The sequence below is a fragment of the Helianthus annuus genome, chromosome 13 (genome assembly GCF_002127325.2).
Source record: "Helianthus annuus cultivar XRQ/B chromosome 13, HanXRQr2.0-SUNRISE, whole genome shotgun sequence".
Classification (NCBI taxonomy): domain Eukaryota; kingdom Viridiplantae; phylum Streptophyta; class Magnoliopsida; order Asterales; family Asteraceae; genus Helianthus; species Helianthus annuus.
The window spans coordinates 159,410,925-159,434,035 of NC_035445.2; the positions used below are offsets into that span (position 1 = coordinate 159,410,925).

The following is a 23,111-nucleotide window of genomic DNA, read 5'->3' on the forward strand; positions in this document are numbered from 1 at the left end:
ATTATAAGATATATCAACACACCTGAACACCGAAGGGCACCATAGACATGCCAGACCCCCTGACCTCCCTTGTGAATCCACTACGGCTATCCTGTACTCAGCCCTGCCCCAGAACCGGTTAAACATGAAAGACTCAGACTGTTGAAGTTTCGTTTCCTGAATTGCAAGGAAGTGAACCCCATGGCTAGTTTTAAGGCTTCTGATCCAGTCTGATTTCCGATCACCACGCACCCCCCTCAAGTTAACGGACAGGCAATTCATTGGAGACAGCTTGTAACACCTTCCTCCATGATTAGTTTCTCGGTAGCATCCGCAAAACCGTTCAAATCAATCCCAATGACAGAGCCCACTCGCACAGTGGCGTCAATTTCTTCTCTGATATTTTGCTGAACCGATACCTCCTCTGGAACATCCGCCCCAACAGGAACTGGATCAGGGATGTCAGATTCACCCAACCGCTGGTCATCGAGACCTACTGCTGTCGACTCCAGAGGTTGATCTGTCTGGGCATCAACAACCATCGTTGGCAACTCCGAAGTATTCCCCCTATCTCCAGATACTTCTCCCATCGGAGAGTTTAAGTCCAAGGGGCTTGAGCTAGACTTCTCACTAATACCAAAAAGGCGTTGGGCTGGGCCTTGACTGGAGCCCAAGGACGGAGGGCTTCTGATCGCTCTACTTCTCTTACCCAGACAGAAAGCCGGGGTTGGCCCACCATCACCTCCCAGCTGACTAGTCGAACCATCCAGCCTCTTAGGCCCACAATAATTATCCCCAGGAGCCCAGTCCTCTACAGGAATATTCCCATCAGGCCCACCATTCTCAGGCCCGTTTCCATTGTTATTAGTCAACTCTGGGGTCCACGATTTGTCATTGCTTACCTCATGGTTTTGCACTTGCTCCGCCCAATGTCCCTCCCCATGCAGATTCGGATTTCCCATACTGGCATTAATATCTTGATTTTTATTAGGGGACTTTTTGCCTCCCCCAGACTGTTGAGTAGCCACCGGAATACCTGCCCCATCCTCGGACGAATTTAATTCATTAACCCCTGTCGCCGGACTTCCTCCGACGTCTTGCCCCACCAACACATTTTGCTCCACTTGTCTGATCTCACCTTCCTCCATTTCCTCCGTTTCCATCCAGTGATCGTCAGTTTCCGAATCCGAATTAGAATTGGATTCCAAGTCTGAGTCATCCTTGTCCACCATGTCCTCATTACCTTGAGACATTGACCCGATGAATTCCGAGACCCATGCAACCACAGACCTTTCCTTCCACTTAACTACTATTGCTTCCTCAATTCTGGAGGCCTGGCTGGTTAATACAATTACAGAACCAACCGAATTATCTTCATGCTGCCATGAAAAAGATGACTGTTGGACAATGGAACCAAATAACCTCCCGATATCATCATAGAGAATATTATCCCGAATGACAAATGGTACTCCCGTAACATAAATTGTAGCGAGCCGATTATAGGGGATATCCTCCCCATTCCAAATATAGAAACTAGAGAACAAATTGTGAAATGCTTCTGAATATGTCTCCAACCCCCTAGAAGCTGACAGCTTATCCTTAAAGGTGAGCATGTAAGTCAACCCCCCGACAAATGACAGACCCACTTCAGATAGTCCCACCTCATCCAGAACCCTTCTAACATTTTTTACTGACATGATCAACTTAGTGCTCCCTATGATAGACCTCCCAATACAATGAATAGGATACAACGACCCTTTCCCTTCCACAGTGACCACCTTCGCTCCACTACCATGCACACTTTTATCATTCCTGACCAGATCTGTTAAAATCATATATAAGATTTGGTCACTTTTATTATTTTAATTCAAAATTCAAACCTTTTGAATTTAGGTCCGTTTGGTTTCTATTTTTTTGTTATTTTCATTCAAAACGAAAATCTAATCAGATTTTGAAGTTATCAGTTTTTTTGTCTTTTTTCTCTTTTTTAATGATAAACAAAATGGACTTTTAACGTTTTATTATAACAAATTAAAAAAAATCTGACAATTTTGCCCTTCATTAAAAGAGATGAAAAATACAAAAAAAAAAAAATTGGATTTTAACTGAAAAATCTGACCAGATTTTACTTTTGAATGAAAATGACAACAAAATTGAAATCACGGGGAGCCAGATTCAAAAGGTTTGAGTTTTGGACTAAAGTAACAAAAATGATCAAACCTCAGCGACCATTTCGCAGTTTACTCTTTATATATTATCTTAAAAATAATGTGTAAATTATAAGTGTATACAAGTTAACTTTAGTGTTTTATATATTAACTAGGCTATCACCCGGGAACATCCCGGGCTAGGAAAATTTAGTTTTCAATAATAAAAAAGTACATAAACAACATTTTCAAACTCATTAGTATCTTCTTTCCCTCCCCATAATAATTATTTGTTCGGTTTCATCAGTATCCTAACTTTGTCTCCATGTGTATTCATAGTTTTCGTGCAAATCTAATAACCTTTTAATTCTTACTGAGATCGCAGTATAAAAATATTTCCTACACCCATACAAAATGTTATACTGTTTGTTTTTAAATTATATTATATTATGCTTTTACTTGAATTTTCTGCTAATAAAATTCATAAACATATTATAAACAACGTGTTTTAGGAAATTATATGTATTTTGTTTTCTTTTTTCTTTTATTAAGACTCATCCATTAATGTCAAATGATAAGTTGATTAAGTTAAAAGGAAAAAAAATATTGGTTAAAAAAGGATAGATTTATTCATATATAAAAAAAGCATATAAAGATCAAACAACCACGTCAAACAAACTGAAATATTCAAAAAAACCAATGTTTAAAACGTAAAAATCATAAAAACTGCTTTGAATTCATCGAGATAAGAGCTAAGTCTCTTTCTTTCTAACTTTCTCCAGATCCTTGACGTTACTTGGAGTTGAAGAGTTGTAGACGTCAACCAGTTTACGCTTGTTGATTTTATTGATATCAAAACTGGTATTAGCATCATCGTTCTTAACGCTTGGAATATGACTTTTTCTTTTGATGAATTCTTTATTGTTTCCCTGAGACAAATGTCAAAATTAAGTTACTAATAATAGAATTACATAAATTGTAAATATTAATGTATTAATATGAATCATCTATTTTTATAAAAAATAACTCAGTAATCTTCATCTTTTCTTTGAGCTCATTAATAATTGACTCATCATCGGTCATGTTTGTAACAAATACATTTCATCAAAGTTAGTCATATTATAAGTTGTTATCTCAATTTTAAAAGCAAACATCTTTCCAATGAACTTGTTTAAATCCACAAGAAAGCTAACTTTCTTCAACATCCTGTGAATCATAATATTTTATGATTATATTAATATAACCAAAAATTTAAATGTAATGACAAAAATATAAGGTGAAGTAAAAATTACTTATACATACAGATGTTGTGTTTTCTTGAAGCAACTGGTCGGCAGACTTGAGAACAATTTTTTCAATAATTTCATCAGCCAGAGGATGAAATAATATTATTGGAACATCATCACTAATGTCTTCCACTTGAACTTTTATTTTGAATCTAGTTAAATTAAATAATATATACAAATCGTTTATATTTTAATAAATATAATTATTAAAATAGATAAAAATAGGCTCATAATACCTTGCAACTGGATATGTAACCCTTTCATCACAATCATGATTGTTGCACACATGAAACAAATGCTCCTCCATGCCCACACAGTCTATAAGATCTGTATCCGCCTCAATTAAAATTTAGGATACTCCATATAGTGCCAACCAAAATGCTTATCTATAGCCTTAATAATACCAACTATCACAACGAATTGAGGGTGTATAAATTTTAAAATAAGAACATAATTAATTTCTATAAAATAATTTGGTACAAATTTTTTATATAGATTCATAAAAACCTTCATGATTTGCCAAAGGTCATATATGTTTCTCAAATGAGTCTTTATGATAAATTCATCCCTTGACATATACAAAATTTAATAAAAAACTTTGTTATATATGAATCGAACAAAATATAAATTGGAAGCAATAAAATAATAGAGTACTTTAAGATTATAGTAAAAAAAAAATGTAAATTCACACCATCTCAACTTCACGCTCAAAGACAGACTTTCTCTTATGATGTGTGCATTTGGAACAACTTTGAACATATATTATAATAAAGTTTTAATTTAGGAAGTTGTTAGATTAAAATTGATATATTAGACCATAGGTAATGGTTAATGTCCACTAAGGGGCATTTTTCACCACATCATCATAATGCCTTTTAAAAAAGGTGTAATGGTTAATGCCCATTTCATTTATTACTTTCCATTATTTTTCTTCTCTTTGGGCATTATTATAGAAATGCCCCTCACTCTTCATGCCCCTATAATGCCCATGAGTAATGGTGTAAGGGCATTATCAAAATCTTTCATGCCCTTATAAAGCCCCATTACATATGGTCTTAGAAGAGAATTAGTAAAATGAAAAACTTGATTGTATTTATGGTTATTTTTGGAAAATTGATATTAAATATATTTTTGATTTTCGAAAACTTTGACAATTTTTTTAACTGACATATTTATAACGAATAACTTATAAATACTAAAAAAATATAAGTTTTTCCTAATCAATATATAAGGGACAGGTTTATAATGAAAAAACATATAAAATATTATATAAATTCATTAACATGTACATATAAAAAAATAATATTAATTGAGTTATGTTAATGTGAATACAAATATATATCTTTAAACAACGTAAATAATACAAAAATTTAAGGTTGTATTATGATCATTGATAAGAAATTATATATTTATATAAAAATAAATGAAAAAGTAATATACGTATTTATTGTTTTTTATTGACAATGATTAATAAAAATATATGTTATTTTAGTTATATGATATTGGTTGATTTTTTTTGAAAAAACGTTATAACAATGAAATTTAAGAGATTGACATGTGGGTATTAAAATTGATGATATTTTAGTACATTTCTAATTTTGCTATTGTTAGTTAGATCATTTGAAGATATAGATAAACTTGGTATGATTTTTAAGAGTAAAAATAGATATAATTCTACAAATATGGAATTGATTGCGTGATATTTTATATTTGGAAACAAAAATAAAAAATCATACAAAAAACGGAATTCATTGAGTTAAATCTAAAGTAATTATATTGTTATATTATTATAATAATAATTAAATTGTTTTTTTTTATTTATTTGCCTTTTTTCTATTTATTGTTTGTCACCCATCCTATAGTATTAATTTAAAATTACATAACAATAATAATAATGATTATTATTTTTCATCAATAATTTTAGTAGATGAATGTGATATTTATATGGATTATAATTTTACACATTTGATTAATATTTATGATAACTTACTTGTATACATAAAAAGATCGTGCTTTTAGGCGATATCAAGATAGAGAAGAAGTTTGATATCAACACCCATTCATATAGTTGAATGATAAATTACTTTGCAACTTCTTAATTATCTGTTCTGCAACCTTTAGTTTATGATCATTTTGTATACCTACCTATTTAGTTGAAAACTAATTTAGATTACATAAATGTATACGTATATATTATAAAAATATATATTATTTAAAAAAAATTATGAACAACAAAATGGACAAAAAATAGATATAACAATAACTTGAAAATGAAAACAACCTCAACACCATAACAATCAAAATCCATATCAATTAACACAAAATCTTAATTTGAGTCATTGCTAAGTGGTTCTTCGAAAGGTGCAAGTATAAACTTTCCAACACGTTCAAACCACTTAAAGATGCACCTTTCTCCGATTGAAAAGCCTTCATCTTTTATCAACTTGTCCCAACCAATAACATAAAACCTAAAGTTAAAAATAATAGGCGAATAATAAGCATTGGCATTATAAAGATATATAAAGTTTCTCTATAAAAATCTATATAAACAAATAAATTAGAAAAGTTGATACATTTTTTGTAGGCTCATTTTTAATGCTTGAATTTCCATAGCCCATTCGTGACCATCTATAAATTTAATAATAATTCTCAAAGATTCATCTAAACCAGCTAAGATTGCATTTTCTTCAGGAATAATCTAATAAAATCAAAAGATTTAATCAGTTATTCATTTGATTAATTGGTAAATAAAATATTATTTACACGAAAATTATTCTATTGAACTCTTAGCAAATTAGAAGAAACAATTGTTTCAAAAAATGGTGTAATTGGTGAATTATCAAGTTGGATTTCTTATACTGCTTGGTAATATTTCCATAAGTTACTAAGTCGGATTTGGGAGATTTTAGAACATATTGACGTCCTGACTTATCAAATATGTTAGATGTTAAATAGCATGTTGTCTTGCATTTCAAAACAAATAATATCACCAAAGTCTAACCGAATGTCAAAGAAAAATTTACTCCATCCATCTGTGAAGCAATAACTCGGACCAATTTTCGAAACGTTAACTTTCCATGTGTGATCTTTAGACACTTTTAGAATAGCTATAGTATGAACATGAAGAGTTCAGAAATATTTTATCCCAAAAGCCAAAGGTAGCACCTGATTATATAAACTAAATTTATAAAAAATTATCATTATACTGCCTATCTTAGAAAAGGAAATTAAGTATTTTATCAATAAGACTTCTTTATGAAATACTTATAAAATGGGTAGAGAATGGTTGATCAATTGACTTGCAAAAAGCAGGTTGTAAATACTGCTTAAAGGGTTTTGGTGGTAATAAGATAGGTTAAACTTATTGTTTCTGACATATTCAAATACCAAAAAACAAAGAACATCCAAATCCAAATCTTTAACGATATTTTGCCAACCATTCATGAAATAATATTGATCACCAATATTAATTGTAGTGTTTTATAAGAGTTATAATTATAGTTTTGTCTTTTCTCTTTTCCAATCAAGTGTCATTGATAGATGGAAGTTATTAGATGATTTATTTGTCTAATTAATTAATGCCTATTTTCTCTCTCATCTTTTTTTTTTATTAAACTTGACAATTTTTGTACAGTCTTAGAATCATGAATTTATGAATTAGGACAATGCGAAACATCATAAAGATGGGAAAATGGCGCTTAAGATGTTTCCCGTATCATGGCTGAACAATTCGTCGATTGATAAGATGCAATAGAATATGGAGTATGCCCGAAGAGTCGGCCGGCATTGCTGACTTGCAAGACATGGTGATGGTGGTGGTTTTTTTGTTTAGTAACGAAGGAGATTGTGGCAATGGACGTCGGGTCTCCTAGAGGGCTTCTTTGTCCAAGCTATGCGAAAGATCATCGAGCAAGTCGTGTATGATTCAAATATGAAGGTATGTGATTGGTTAAATTTGGCTCCCCATTAAGTACATATAGTGTGTAAGATAACTTAATTGTTTTTATAAGTTAATTTTAGTGTCGTATAAGTTAGTTATAATAATATATTTTTTTCTATTTTCAGTGGAGTGCTAGTTATGAGTTATGATAATTATATATTGAAACGACTATAATTATATAGTGTTTAACCCTTTTATATTACTTTGAATCTTTATAAATAATCAACAGCTTTTTATTTATACAAAACATAATTATTATTTTTCATATGTTTTAGATCACATGTGATGGTGTTTATATTACAAGACTTTTGGTTTGAATATATATATTTTAAAAATGTTATAATTTTATTTGAGTTACATCACATGCGATGATGTTTATATTACAAGACTTTTGGTTTGAAGAAACTAAAATCTATCAGAAAAATCTAATTTTATATTATATTATAATATAATTATAAATTAGAGAATTGTAAGGGGTTTTCTGACAGTCTTAAATCGCTTGTACTATCAGCTTCAACCGCTTGTACCCCCGGCTAGAAAAATTAATATATACTTCACATGTTCTAATCATACCATGAACTGTGGCCTAGTGAAACAAAAGTAACATTCAGTTTAAGGGTTAAGTTCACATACAAAGTGATTTATCCTATAACGCGTACAAAACACATGAAAAAACTGAAAAAACGCGGTGATATTTTCGTAATTATTTGTTCGTAGGGTAATTATCAAAATTACTCTAAAAATGATCTTGTAAGGTAATTATCAAAATTACTCTACAAGTGTCAAAATTACTCTGCAAGTTTATCAAACAACATACAATTCAAAATTACCATACAAGATCAAAATTACCATACAAGATCATTTGTAGAGTAATTATGATACTCTACAAAATTACTCTACAAGATCAAAATTACCCTACAAGAACATTTTACAAAATTACTCTACAAGATCAAAATTACCCTCAAGATCATTTGTAGAGTAATTCTGATAATTACTCTACGAGTAAATAATTACGAAAATGTTATCGCGTTTTTTTTTTTTACATTTTCACCATATTCCTATGTTTTGTATGATAAAGGTATTTGTATTTGATCTTTTGTTTTAAGTTTAATTGTACTTTGTATACTATCGTAATATGTGTTGTGAATTAAAATTTGAAGAGGTTAAATAAAAGTGTCAAAAGGAGGCCCGTGGCATTATTATTAGGTCGTGAATTGATTCTAACAATGAGGTTTTTCTTTATTGGGTTTTATTCTGAGTTGGCGTATAAGCATTATTGTCTAGTGAAAATGGATATAATCGATTCCACTGATGACACGAAGATACCCCAGTGAAACGTCAGTGATCCAAATTTGCCATTAAAAAAAAAGTGTCAAAAGGAGTCTAAATTTATGACTTGGTTACGAAATAATCATGATTTGTAAAATAATTCAAAGGTTGAAATGTATTCTTGCATGAGATGTGATTTTCAGAAAAGTTTTACACTTCACAAACATAGTACTAAGCATGTAGAACAACCTTGAAGAACATGTTCACATAAATACCACAATTTTATTAATATTTAACTCATATACACAATATTTACTTGTTTTACTCATTTTTAAGACAGGACAGAGCAAAGGATGTGTTCCAAAGTCCAGAGATATTAGCACATAGTTCTTAATTCTTACCCTTTGGAGTGTTCATAATCACAAAAAGGAAAGACAACATGGAGCTTACTTCATTAACATGCCAAAACTTTTAAAGGTTATAGAAATATTGATCAGCTTCAACATTTTCCACTTCTTCAACAGCAGCCATATATTATTTTCACCGGTTCCTACAATTGCATACACACGGCACCTAGGGGTGTTTAGAATTCGATTCGCAATCGAAATATGACTCAATACAATTTGATTATTAAGAATTCGAATCGGTTGTCAAGAATTCGAATTTGAGTCCAGTAGATCGAATACGAATTTATAATTTTATATTGATTCGATTCGAAATTCGAACTCAAATTATAAAATTAATCTAAGTCCCAAAAATGAAAATAATGAATTTAAATTTTTAAATGTATTTAAATCAAAACGAATTTCTTCGAACGAATTGACCAGTTTTTAATCGGAATTCAAGCAAAACATAAAATTATTCGAAAACTTCGATTTGAGTAATTCGAAAATTTGTTATTCGATTCGATAAACCACACCGGTCAATTTTGGTTTGGATCAGTTCATTATTAAAAAGACGGAAAATGGAAAAAAAGTGTTGGAAAGAGCATGGGTGAAGCTTTTAAGGGGCAGGAGGGGGCGGCCGACCCCCCGAACATTTCGTTCAGTAGTGAAGAGTATGTAGTTTTCGTATAGAAATTTTTGGGTATATACGTTTTCGAACCCCCGGCTTTATAGAAATTTTTGGAATTCTCAACCTTTGCCACTGAAGAGCCAACCCAACCTGAACCGGTTTGGTTTCGACCCGCATTAATATATTACCCGTTTTGACATAAACCAATTTTGACCCGTTTCCTAACCCATCCAGCCTGCTTATTTTGCCACCTCTATACAAGATTAATCGAGTGAAAGTTGACCATACAAATGGTTTCACGGTTCAGTTCGGTTCGGTTTGGTTTAGTGAAACACCAACAGGCCACAACCAAACCGATGGTTTGAACTTTTCTTGAATGGTAAAGAAAACTCACAGTCCAGTAAATCAGATCAATATTTTACCTTAAACAGCATAAAGCCGCACGACTTGTTCAATCTTGGTTCGACAAACAGGGCAACCCCAATTCTTATCCTTGATTTCATTCAAACATGTCATACATCCAGCCATGTGACCACAAGGAATGCACGCTCCCTCAACCGGTGCATCCAAACATATAACACACGATGAAGAATCATTATCATTTTTCTCCTTCTCAGATTGATCATTAGGGTTGGAATCAATTGATGGGTAGTGAACCGGACCATCATCCATCATTTCTGGCAATAGTGGTGCTGATGGGACCGAGGGTGGTGTAACAATATTAATAGGTGCGGTCGGTACAATTTGAGAATAAGTGTTGGTATCCGAGTGGGGATGATAACTGATAGGGGCTGCAGTTTCACCGTTTTGGGTGGTGATGGTTGAGGCTGAGCCAGAGGCGGTGTAGGCGTTAGGAGCCGTGGGCCTCACTTCCGAGCCAGATTGGAAGGCGGCATTAACAGGCAGAGCCGACTCACGAACCTCTGGTGTTGTTTGGGCAGGCGGTCCAACGTTAGAGCCTTGGTTGTTAAATGTAATTGCGGGATGCGTAACCTGCAATGCGTTAAAGATGTGTGTGTATTTAAGCATTGTGGGGGGGGGGGGGGGTAGTGCACGGTCCTCCCAACCGCTGGAGTGATCCCACTCCGGGAGCCGCAACCCGACCAAGCTAGCTCCGCGGTGAATTCCCCATGCCGAGTTCTTACCCTGGGCGACATATGCCACTCCAAGACTCGAACCCGGTACCTCTGGGAAGAGGTGGGTGTTGGTGGCCAACTGGGCTACCCCAGTTGGTTAGCATTGTGTATATATGAAGGTTAGGAATGGATCAAGCAGACGATAATACCTGAGGAATTCCTTTGCAAGCATTGCAAAACTGCTTAAATTGCTGCTTTTGATTTTCGTTAACTGGTGCAAGTTTGATGCGTGACTCTGTATGAAAAAAGTAAACGCACATACATAAACATAATTACGCAACTTCTAATAATAATTACGCAACTTATATGATAATGACGCAACCTATTTATATTTTCGCATATACATAATTAAGCATGATATTCGCACAGCACATCAACTTTTTAAAAGAAGTCGATTTTTTTAGAAGTATAGCAAGACTATACTAAAATTAAAGAGAAAAAATGCTTGATTTTATGGTAAGGGTTTTTATTTTTTTATCTTTTTTTTATTTTGTTAACAATGTCGGAACATATTATTAATAATTGCAAAAGAAATTAAAAGGATACAATAATAAATAATTAAAAAAGTCAACTTAAACCTATTACCTATATAAAAGTCTTCAACAAACAAAGAAGTATAAAATACAAAAAATTATGAGGGAATTATTTAATCATTTAAAATGCAGATAAATTAAAATGAACATTTTAACTAAAATGATATTTCTTTGTGCGTGTGGGAAGTTTAAGATAACTTTAACTTAATAAACTTACGCTTAACTTGGGAGTGCAATATGCCTCTTTTCCGCCTCCAACGTTTTGGGACTATACACATAAAAGACAAACAGATAACGTAAAACAGTTAAATACCAGCTTACATGAACAAGTAAATCAAATAGAAATGTGTTGAGAAATTACTCTTGGAACTAGAAATGATCACTGTAGGATTGGGCTGGTTAAGATTCGATTCATCCATGTTAGCCTTCCATAGTGCCATAATCGTGCGCGGTTTAGCATCCTGTTCATTCACAATTTACAGTCTCTTAACTCTCACTTCAAAACAACCAGTCTACGGCTGTAATCAAGCCGAGCCAGGTTGAGCTCGAGCTTAAACGAGCCAGCTCGCCTCGGTTTGTTTAGTTTATCGAGCTGAAAAGTTTAGCTCGAGCTTGGCTCGTAAAATGTTCGAGCCAGCTCGAGACGACTCGTAAATTTTTTTATATGTTTCATAAATATCGATAACATAAAAACAAAATAAAAAAAAAATTACACGTATATCTGTATGTATTATTTTTAGGTTTCTAGTATTTAACTGATCGAAAGGCATATTAAAAGTATAAGTTTTATTTATTTTCCCATATTTTTATATGTTAATTAATTAAACTTAAAATGTTAACACTTCAAACCCCTCCCACATATATATTTTTTTTAAATTTAATACATTTAGAATTAAAATTAAAACAAATCTATATAAAATAAAATAATTCGAGCCAGCTCACAAGCCGAGCCAGGCCTAGCTCGTGCTTGGCTTATTTACAAATCGAGCTGAGCCGAGCCGGCTCGTTTACGACCGAGCTTTTTTCAAGCCTTTTCCGAGTGAGCCACAAGCTGCAAGCTTTTTGAACACCCCTAACAACCACCAACAAAAAGGGAGCAATTTGCAGCTTTATAATGAAAAGTTTTCAATTTCGGTTTTTTAGATGTATCTATGAGAGTTTTATTAGGTAGTTTTCCGTTATTTAACAAGTAGTAATTTATCGTCAAAAGTTGGAAGATAAACAAGTCCAGCGATCCTTGATTTTTGGTTATTTGTAGGGGTGTAAACGAGCCGGGCCGAGCCCAAGCTCGACTGGGCTCGAGCTCGGCTCGTCATGTTTTTATGAAGCTCGAGCTCGAGCTCGGCTCGATTCGAGCCTACTAATTTGAGCTTGAGCTCGGCTCGCGAGTAAAACCCAAAGCTCGAGCTCGGCTCGAGCTATTTTAAGAACAACCTCAAACGAGCTAAAAACTTGACTCGAGCTCGCTTCATTGTCGCTTAAACGAGCCAAAGATCGGCTTGAGCTCGGCTTGCCAATGTTATCATCATTATTATTATATTATATAAAAAATAAATAAGTTTTTTTTTTGGGCTCGTTTAGGCTCGCGAGCCTAAACGAGTTTTGTATTTCAGGCTCGAGCCCGGGCTCGATAACTAAACGAGCTCTATTTCAGGCTCGAGCTCGTTAAAGCTCGACTCGGCTTGTTCGAGCTTTTAACCAAGCCGATAACCAGTAGTTGTCGAGCCTCTGGGCTTGTTTACACCCCTAGTTATTTGTAGCTGAAAACAAACATACCTGTAAAGTAGAATATATAGCAAGTTCCAACTGCAAAGGCTTTGTATGTTTACGAGATACACATGGTACTATAACTACCCACCTGCAAGTAGTGCAGTTCATTAAAAAAATGCATATATAATCCGACCACTTAGTATTGGTTGGAACACGCCGGGCACGTTGGGCCAACCCACACATTTTTGTCTTTTCTTAATGAGTAAAGCACATGGATGGTCCCTATGGTTTACCAAAATTTTTGATTTGGTCCCTATGGTTTACCAAAATTTTTGATTTGGTCCCTATCTTTCTAAAAGTACACGGATGGTCCCTGTGGTTTGCACTTTGTAACGCATTTAGTCCCCAACTTTTTCCAAAAGTACATGGATGGCCCCTGTGGTTTGCACTTTGTAACGCATTTAGTCCCCAACTTTTTCCAAAAGTACATGGATGGTCCCTGTGGTTTGCCCTTTGTAACGTATTTAGTCTCTAACTTAGACCTCTTAAAACCTTTAGATTTGTTGGTTGGGGACTAAATGTGTTACAAAGTTCAAACCACAGGGACCATCCATGTACTTTTGGAAAGCTAGGGACCAAATCCAAAATTTTGGTAAACCACAGGGACCATCGGCAGATAAAATGCAACACATTGACCCATTAACGCATAATGCAAATAAAATGCAACACTTACACTTTTCTAGTAAGTAGTTGAGGAGCAAGAAGTTCAAGAAAGCCTGGCCCGTATACCTCGTGCAGCCAACCCGAGAATAAGCAGAGATGGCTCTAAAAGAATCGCATTATAAACCCAACATACGATCATTACACTATCATATATTAAAAGAGTAAAATGCAACTTTCGTCCCTGAGGTTTGGCCAGTTTTGCGACTTTCGTCCAAAGGTATGTTTTTTCGCATCCGAATCCAAAAGGTTGCCATTTTCATCCGGCTCGTTAACCAGGGTTATTTTCGTCTTTTTTGTTAACTTAAAGGGCAATCTGGTCTTTTTCAGGGGTATTATGTCTTTTTACATAAAGTGAAAAAGACCGAATTGCCCTTTAAGTTAGCGAAAAAGACGGAAATGCCCCTGATTTAACGGAGAATAATGGATGGAGTTAGAAATGGCAAGATTTCAAACCTTTTGGATCCAGATATGCAAAAACGAACCTTTAGACCAAAGTCGCAAAACTGGCCAAACCTCAGGGACGAAAATGGCATTTTACTCTATATCAAAACTTGAAAAGATTCGTGGAAAACAAAAACAAAGAGGTTCTGTGTATGTCACAATCACGTGTGAAATGACATGCCAATGTACCTCAATTGCACGAACAATGTTACTATATCCCTTGATTCTTGCGACATCAAGTGCAGTTTGACAGTCATCATTCATCGCCAATGCATTAGCTGAAAGTTACGATAGTAAATAATGTATTAAGTGATAATAAACGAACAAGCGACCCGTAACAGGATCGATCGATGTCAACATAGCACAATTTGACTAACAACTAACAAGCACCCACCACCGTGTGAAAGCAGTAGATTAACCATCTGCCATAGGCCACTTTGTGCAGCATGATGCAAAGGGGTTCCGGCATGACGACCTGAAAAGATTCTTGAAAAAAGTGATATCAGAAAAACTTTCATAGCAACTAAAAAACAATACAATTAGATAAAGTTTAATTAATACTGTAGGGGTGAGCAGTAGGGGTGTAAACAAGCCCAGAGGCTCGAGAGCCACTCGTGATCGGCTCGGTTAAAAGCTCGAACGAGTCGAGCCTTAACGAGCCCGAGCCCGAGCTCGAGCCTGAAATAGAGCTCGTTTAGTTATCGAGCCCGAGCCCGAGCCCAAGCCTGAAATACAAAGCTTGTCTAGGCTCGCGAGCCCAAACGAGCCTAAACAAAAAATTAGTTTTTTTATATATATAATATAATAATGATGATGATAACATTGGTGAGCCGAGATCGAGCCGAGCTTTGTCTCGCTTAATCGCTGTTGAAACGAGCTCGAGCCGAGCTTTTAGCTCATTTGAGGTTGTTCTCGAAATAGCTCGAGCCGAGTCGAGCCGAGCTCGAGCTTTGGGTTTTACTCGCGAGCCGAGCTCGAGCTCAGAGAAGTAGGCTCGAACCGAGCCGAGCTCGAGCTCGAGCTCCATAAAAACATAACGAGCCGAGCTCGAGCCTAGTCGGGCTCGGGCTCGGGCTCGGCTCGGCTCGTTTACACCCCTACTAACTGAGCAGAGAACCGAACCGAAACCGAAAAAACCGAACTGCACAAAAAAAACGAAAAAAATCGAACCGAATAACCTAAAAAATCACTTTTTTAATGTTTATTATATATTAATTTAGGAATTATTAGTTTTATTCTTGAATGTTAAGTATTTATAATAAAAGCATTAACATGTTTATTTATCCTTGAAATGATTTATCCATTGCCTACAAGAAATAACAAAATTAAAAATAAAAATTAAATGAGTTTCAAAGTATTATAAGAGAAATGTCTTAATAAAAACATAAAAATAGATTAGAAGTTAGGTTTATGTGAACGATATTAATTAAAAAGGTTAAACATAATAAATTACAAGGTAAACATCTAAGAAAGATTATTAAAACTTGGATTATTCTTTGTATTTTTGAATCTTACGTAATTTTGTTCCAAAAACCGAACGTTACGGATATGGTTTTACGATAAAACCGAACCGAACCGAACCGTGAACGCTCCTTGTTAATAGCATCATATACTTTACCAACGACATCATATGATATTTCTAACTTTGTGACTGATGAATTGAAACCAACATATATAGACATTAAAGGGCACAAAGCCGCACACCTGGACGATAGGCGTTTACATTTGCACCAAATTCTATCAATGTTTTCGCAACATCGTACTTTTGTGGAGTCATGGAAGCCAATATCAGAGGAGTCTTTCCTTCCTTATCCGTCCACTGCACCAAAAACAATAGTTTAAATATATGGTTATACACAACTTCACCACTAAGGGTGTTTGGGATTGCTTATTTAAATTCAAAATGTTACTTTTCAAGAGAAACAGTCCACAAAATTAAAACTCCGAAGGCGTACTACCACACACAGTGTGGTATAAATTGGGATTAATCGCCGCCGATTAATCAGTAATCGGTGGTTTATTGATTAAATTTCACCTAGTTGGATCTAAAATCCGTAATCCATCAAAGGCAGTCAAAATCGGATAAACTCTGTCAAATTTCGGTCATATTTGGTCAAAATTTTTGAAGTATTTGAAAAACTTGTATATAAAACTTTGAAAAATTTTGTGTATATACATAGAAAAACTGAAAAAGTGTATCGTACAATATGCCTTAACGTACGCTGCGTACGGGATGGAAAAATTGCACGTTATGTTACAAAAAAATGAAAATCGCATGTTTCAAAAAAACTGAAAATCGCATGTACATAAAAAAAGGGAAATCGCATGTTCCAAAAAAATACAAAATCGCATGTACATAAAAAAAGTGAAATCGCATGTAAAAAAAATGAAATAGCATGTTATAAACCAAATTTCGCATGTTGATACTGAGTCTCGTACGCAGCGTACGTTAAGGCATTTTGTACAATAACCGGCCTCTATATATGTAAGATTGAAAAACTATATATAAAATTTTCATAAATTTTGTATATAAAATTTTCAAAAATTTTGTATATTTGGTGTATATATATAAGGTTGAAAATTACATATAAAAATTGCAATCAAATTAATTCCGATTAATCCTTGTTAATTACGAATGATCGTTCGTCGGTACCCAGGGTACCAGTGATTTTTACAACAATGACTACACATAAAAACAACACCAATATTAATTTGCAACAAAACCCACATCAATACCCAAATACAATGGATCATATCAATACCATAAACCATAAACCTAAAAACAACAAACTGATCCCACCCATGGTTGTAAAACAAGGTTTCCAAGGCCGAGTACTCCCCGAGTAGTCGCTACATGGTAGGTTGCCGATGCGACTTTCTCTAACTCCGCCTAATTACTCGAAATCGATCAAACGCGGTCAAACTCGGCCAAAATCGGATCTAGTAGGTCAATTGGGGCCGAGTTTGACTTAAAAACTAATAAAACATAATTTATATGACTATCATATTAAATAATGAGTACCATTCTCACGTATTTTGTTATAAATATTAGTAAATTTATGTTATTAGATATATATTGAATTTTCGAAAACTAATTTCTTTATAATTTAACATGTCCGAGTACTATCCGCCTATGCCGAGTACTCTCAACTCCCCGGTCGACCGACCTGGGAGCGCCTAGCGACTTTTGCAACCATGATCCCACCAACTTAACTACAAGAAACAAATTCTACAACCCCCCCCCCCTCCAAATTAGTTCCCAATTTCAACTACAAAACTCGAAATTTATAAACCAAATCGAGACTTATACATACCTCAAGGCCAGCACCTTCGCTTCGAAGCTTTCTGACCCCTTCAGTGGTGCCATTACTCACTTGTTGATACAAAAGCTCGTCCTTTGATTGCTGTAAACCCATTTTTTACAACAATTTAGAAAATTAGGGTTTTTGTAGTGATGAAATTGAAATTAGGGCTTGATTTCTGTGGGTTTTCTAGGTGAATTGGGTTATACTTTTCTGCAAGAAAATTGTATATGAATTGTGTAATTTTCGTGGTGAATAGTCAGTCAATCCTTCTTCCGCGTAGCGTATATGTGTCACCGATGAGAATTTGGTCAAGACGGTTGGGGTTTTTCGTGTTGATTTATGCTTACTTCATCATAGTCTCTTATCAATGTGGTTACTTGTTGAAAGTTATGGCAATAAATTGTCATGATTATGGGGCCATTTTATGGGTGTCATTAAATTAATCGTAACAACCTCCACCCGATTATAAACAAGAAAAGCAAAAAGAAAGTTCTATTCATAACGATTGATTGGAAATGTTGTAGAAGTCGCTAGGCGTGCTAGTTGGTTGACCGAGTGTCTAATATGAGTGTTTTAACTCGGAAAAGGCTCGCTTGATATGGCTCGGTTTGAAAGTGAGCTGAACCGGCGGCTCGGTTAGAAAGTGAGTCTAGCTCGGCTCGTGACACTGACGAGCCAAATTGGCACGGTTTGGCTCGCTTGGTAGCTAGACTCGGCTTAGCTCGAATTATTTTACTTATAATATATTTTATTTTTATATACGTATAATATATTACAAAAAAATGATTATTATTTACATGTATTTAGGCTTCTAGTTTGATATCTATGATATATTTAAAGGTTGATTGTTGTGCTAATGAACAAATATTGTATTTACTTGAAATATAAAACTTATTTTGCGTTGTTAAACGTGATTTTGGCTTGAAATGTATTAGGTTGAACTTGTTTTGAATATTTTCTTTTGAAGTATTGAATAATATTTTAAAAAACTAAATTTTGGGAGCTAGGTATTAGTTTTTATTTTTAAAATCAAGCCAAACGAAGTCGAGCCGAGCCAGCTCAGTTTAAAACCAAGCCGAGTCTGAGCTTAGATTTTCAGCTCGGTTTCAAATCCGAGTCGAGCCAAACCAGCTCGGTTTATAATCGAGCCGAGCCCGAGCTTGCCCTAGCTCGGCTCGGCTCATGAACAACCATAGTTTTAACATAGATAACTTTTATGTAATTTCATACTAAGTTACAATTCCACATATAAATCCTAAATCTAACCCGTCGGACTTACACGTCTTGTTTTCCTTGTAGGATAACTTGGTGTTCCCAAACTCTCAAACACCTCAACTCACTTATGTGGAACATCCACACAAACAATGAGTTTACATGATCCCATTTTACATTTTATATACTTCTGGGTGCAATATGTACAACATTATCAAAATCACAATCACATTATTCAAATTAATCAATTCATTATTACATGCTTAATCGATATGCTTATGATACATACATGCTAGAAGCCATTTCTTGCACAATATTTGTCATTAACGTCATGAGCCAACCTTAACATGTATAGCGCTATAGGAGTAACACACCACCCTTAGGAAGAGTCTATGTTAAGTTATTCAATCATGGTCTTATTCGCTTCGGTGATATGATACGTAACTTTGTGGACATCATTGGTTTGACTTATAATTGTTGCATGCTAGTTACGTTATGTTTTATTTCTTAGTATACTTTTATGCCATTTGGGATTGATGACAACTTTTATATCTATGCTAGTAGCCAAAACTTGTAAGCTCACCAATACTTTATGTGTTGACCGTTACTGTAATATATATTGCAGGAGATTGATGCTATGACGTTTCAAGAATCTAGTGGGATGGACTTTAGCAACACACTTTTAGTTATGTACTTTTCAATTTGTCGTATTTGAATGTCCTTGTTGTATTTCCATTCCAAACAATGTACCATTTAGTTCATCAATGAAAAATGGAATTTTATTTGAATATTGTCATATTTAGCAAGTTGTGATGTCTCGAGCAATCTATTTTGTCCCGCCCCGATGTTTCTACCATCGGTTGGGGTGTGACACCACCTTTGTCAAAGACAAAACACTGAAAAGGTCACCTTCGTTATCATCTTCAACCTTCGTTCTTAAGAAATGAGTATTCATAAGTTTCGTTATAGCAACGAAAGTGGTTTGTGTTAGGAATGAATGTGGTTTGTTTTATAGCCACGAAGGTGGGTTTGTGCAGTGACAAACTTGATAACCATGAAGGTGGGTTCGGTAGATGGTGTCACCTTCATTAGATTTGAAAATTTCACTTTTGTATGAAAATGTACGCAGAAACACTAATTACACTAAAGACAAAATCAACCGCCACACTCCTTAATCTTTTTCGTTTGGAATAGTGCAGGTTTGAAGAAAAATTTAGGGTAATGTATGAAGATGAACATGTGTCTTATATTGTGCAGATCTGACAAACAACAATTTAATATGAAGTTCTATTTTTGTTTGAATGTTGTTATCAGTTGATTTTTGTTTGAATGTTGTTTTCAGTTGATTTTTGTTTGAATGATGAATAGTGAAGATCTGAAAATAGTTGACAAATTGTTCTTATCCAAATCAGATGAACACATCTTCAAAAACTTTAATCGGATGATGAAAACCAGGCCTTTACATCTTGAACTAAAACCCACAAAAATCAATAATCAAGAGCTCATGTGACTTAGCAAATGGTTAGATTCACTAAGTCTAGTACCATGGCTTTGATACCAAATGAAAGTTCGTGTTTTGAAACGAAACAATGATTAGTGTGTGATTAAGTTCAAAGAAGGAAGATTATAGATTGATAAACACTTTCTTGTATAAATTTGGGTAGTGATGTGTGTAAAATGCAACACATAAATTACATCAAATGAGACATAAAACTAACCCTTTTTAGTAATAATGTTGGAAAAAGGGTGCTTTAGTCTTCACGAACAAAAGGAACAAATATGCAGCAAAAACTAATATAAATACAAAAGGAACAAATATGCAGCAAAAACTAATATAAATACAAAGAAAAGGAATAAACGTGACATGCTCGACCCCTCGGCAGCATTCCCAAGAACAAAAACAAGAAACAGAAGGCAGACCACGGCTCGTGCCCACTTGACACGGGGGCGTGGTCAGATGTCTGCAGAAAGGACAAAGCTGTAGAAGCCGCCCATCACGGGGGTGCCCAGCTCAGCACGGGGCGTAGTCAACGCTAAGATTTGCAGAATCTTGCAAATCTTGATAGTACAAATACGCTTCTACACACGGGGTCGTGCCCAACGAACACGGGCCGTGTGGAGCCTAATGCAGACAAATGCAATTAATGAAGGAAGAGAAAAGGGATGGCCACGGGGGCATGCCCACTAGACACGGGGCCGTGGCCGAGCTTTTGTTCAGGCTATAAATAGGTGTGCTTGGCTTACTTCAAAGGCATCCCTTGGCAAACCACCTCTCTCTCACTTTGCCATCACTCCACCTCCACTACAACACCCACATCCACCACCATCATCCATCATCCACCTTAGAGTGTGTGTAGTAGTCTCAGGATCCAAAATTGATAGTAAGAGTTCTTGTCAATCAAAGGCCATGTTTGGCTAAGTCTCTTACATCACTTGGTGAAGACAAGTCTTTAATGTATTACTTTTGATTTTTAATCTTTTCGCACTTTTTATTTAGTTTTGTTTTAATGACTTTAATAACTAGTTTCTTATGTTGAAGGTGAAACTTCTTTATCATTTGTCTGTGGTGTCTTGGCATTACTTTACTGTCTATATAAAGTAAAAGATTTTCACCATTCATATCTCTACGGTCTATATAGAGATATGTTGGCTACCTGGTCAGGGTTAAGGGAATGGTTTAGTAAGGTTCTTGCCTTGTTCAGTGTATAGATCCTTCAAGGACCTGGGTTAAGCTTACTAGGACCTCCTTCAATACCTACTGGTATTGCATGGCGGGGGTGCGAATGGCTTGATCCCCTCATATGTAAACTACTATTAATACAGTAAACCGACAACTTGGGATTGTATCCCTGCTGACTCAAACCACTTAGCCGAGGGTAACGTCACCTTCAAAAGAGGGGCCTACCACTTTTCACATTAATAACTTAATTAATTATCTTTCAATATTCCAACCCTTTGGGATTGTATTCTTGCTGACTCAAACCACTGGGTTGAGGGTAACGTCACCTTCAAAAGAGGGGCCTACTACTATAAATAAGATAATCTCTTAAAAAGTGCAAAAGTGCGGAAATCATCAAAGGATACATTAAAGGCGAGTCGGATCCAAGTGATTCATCTTGTCTATTTGTTTTATTTTTTTTTATTTCAGCTTTTTTAGTTTTTATTTTTCATGTTTAAAACCCTTTTCTAAAAAATTTTAGTTTGATTAGACGTTGAGGATAAACCGGTACTAAAAGCTCGTGTGTCCTTGGACAACCTCGGTATCTTACCAACGCTATACTATGCTCACGATGGGTGCACTTGCCCATGTGTGTGTTTAGTGTTAGTAGAATATCGTGTTTTATAAATTTTAAACTTGATTAATGTGTAAAATGGGCTTAAAATATCAATAAAACATATTACAGCTTACACACACCAAGTTTTTGGCGCCACTACCGGGGGCACAAGGATTTTAAGAAAGTTAGGAATCAACGGCCTAATCGTTTTTCTTATTTTTCTATTTTTTAGGATTTTTCTAAAATTTTCAGCTTCTGCAGACTTCGGCACGGGGTCGTGCCCGCTGAACACGCTTCGTGCCGAATCTTTGGTACTGGCAATACTGTTTTAAGTCAGACAGTAGCTGAACACAGGGTCGTGCCCACTGAACACGCCCCCGTGCCCAAGCTTCAGTTACTGGAAACAGAATCGTAAGATCCTGACGGTTGATAATTTCTGACACAAACATGAGTGATATTGACTATATTTACTTTCTCTCCTTTTATGGTGCGTGGAGTCAAATATGTGGTGGATCACATGAAGATTTAAAATGTTACTTTTTAAATTACACTCCCCACTATATAGACCCATCATTTCCATGTAACCTTAAGATGGGCGAAAGTAAAAACGATCCCTATCTCTCCCCCGAGTGCGCTCAACCATTTCTTTTGGATGACATGATTTTAGAAGAATTATGTCAGCTCAATGAATTATTCTCCAATTATTAAACGAACTTGAGATGGATGTAAGCTATTTATCTCAAGACAATAATAAAGGAGAATCATTGACGCATTCGGAATCTAACAACATCGTCGATACCGAAAGCACCTCTAACTCTTGTGAGGACTTGAGCGATAGTCGTCCCTGTGTCAATTGTGCCATGAAGGACTCTCCATAGGTTTCCGCTGATGCATTCATAGACTTGAGCGACTCGACATATACCTTCTTTAACAAGAGCCCGGATAAGGGGAATAAAGGTTGGTTTCGCCGACCGGTATTTAGTTTAGGTTTTACCCTTTCCGATAACCTCTTGCATTCTTGTCTAAAGCTAGGGCAACTAAGGTACCTCAGGCACTTCGGTGTTGTTCCGTCCAGTAAGGAACCGCCCGATCTGGATAAATTCCTTAAAATAAGACGAAAGCTCTCTAGCCACGGGGCCGT

At 35.1% G+C, this 23,111-nt stretch overlaps 1 protein-coding gene across 1 annotated transcript; it reads right to left on the reverse strand.

Annotated features, from left to right (window-relative positions):
- Positions 1-8,883: 8,883 nt before the first annotated feature.
- LOC110900010 (putative E3 ubiquitin-protein ligase XBAT34) lies at positions 8,884-17,875 on the reverse strand. The gene is made up of 11 exons (XM_022146914.2): positions 17,493-17,875; positions 15,883-15,997; positions 14,573-14,653; positions 14,368-14,456; positions 13,748-13,839; positions 13,081-13,162; positions 11,666-11,765; positions 11,522-11,572; positions 10,921-11,006; positions 10,058-10,628; positions 8,884-9,171 (listed from the first exon to the last, which is right to left on the reverse strand). Exons 1-10 carry the CDS (start codon positions 17,592-17,594, stop codon positions 10,059-10,061), a joined length of 1,368 nt encoding a protein of 455 aa, XP_022002606.1. The 5' UTR covers positions 17,595-17,875; the 3' UTR covers positions 8,884-9,171; position 10,058.
- Between the last annotated feature and the right edge of the window lie 5,236 nt (positions 17,876-23,111).

Coding starts and splice junctions, on each gene's coding strand:
- LOC110900010 (XM_022146914.2), bottom strand. CDS start 17,594: ATGGGTTTACAGCAATCAAAGGACGAGCTTTTGTATCAACAAGTGAGT. Junction 11,573..11,665: donor GATCATTTCTAGTTCCAAGA/GTAATTTCTCAA, acceptor TTATGTGTATAG/TCCCAAAACGTTGGAGGCGG. Junction 11,007..11,521: donor ATTGCACTCCCAAGTTAAGC/GTAAGTTTATTA, acceptor TTTTTCATACAG/AGTCACGCATCAAACTTGCA.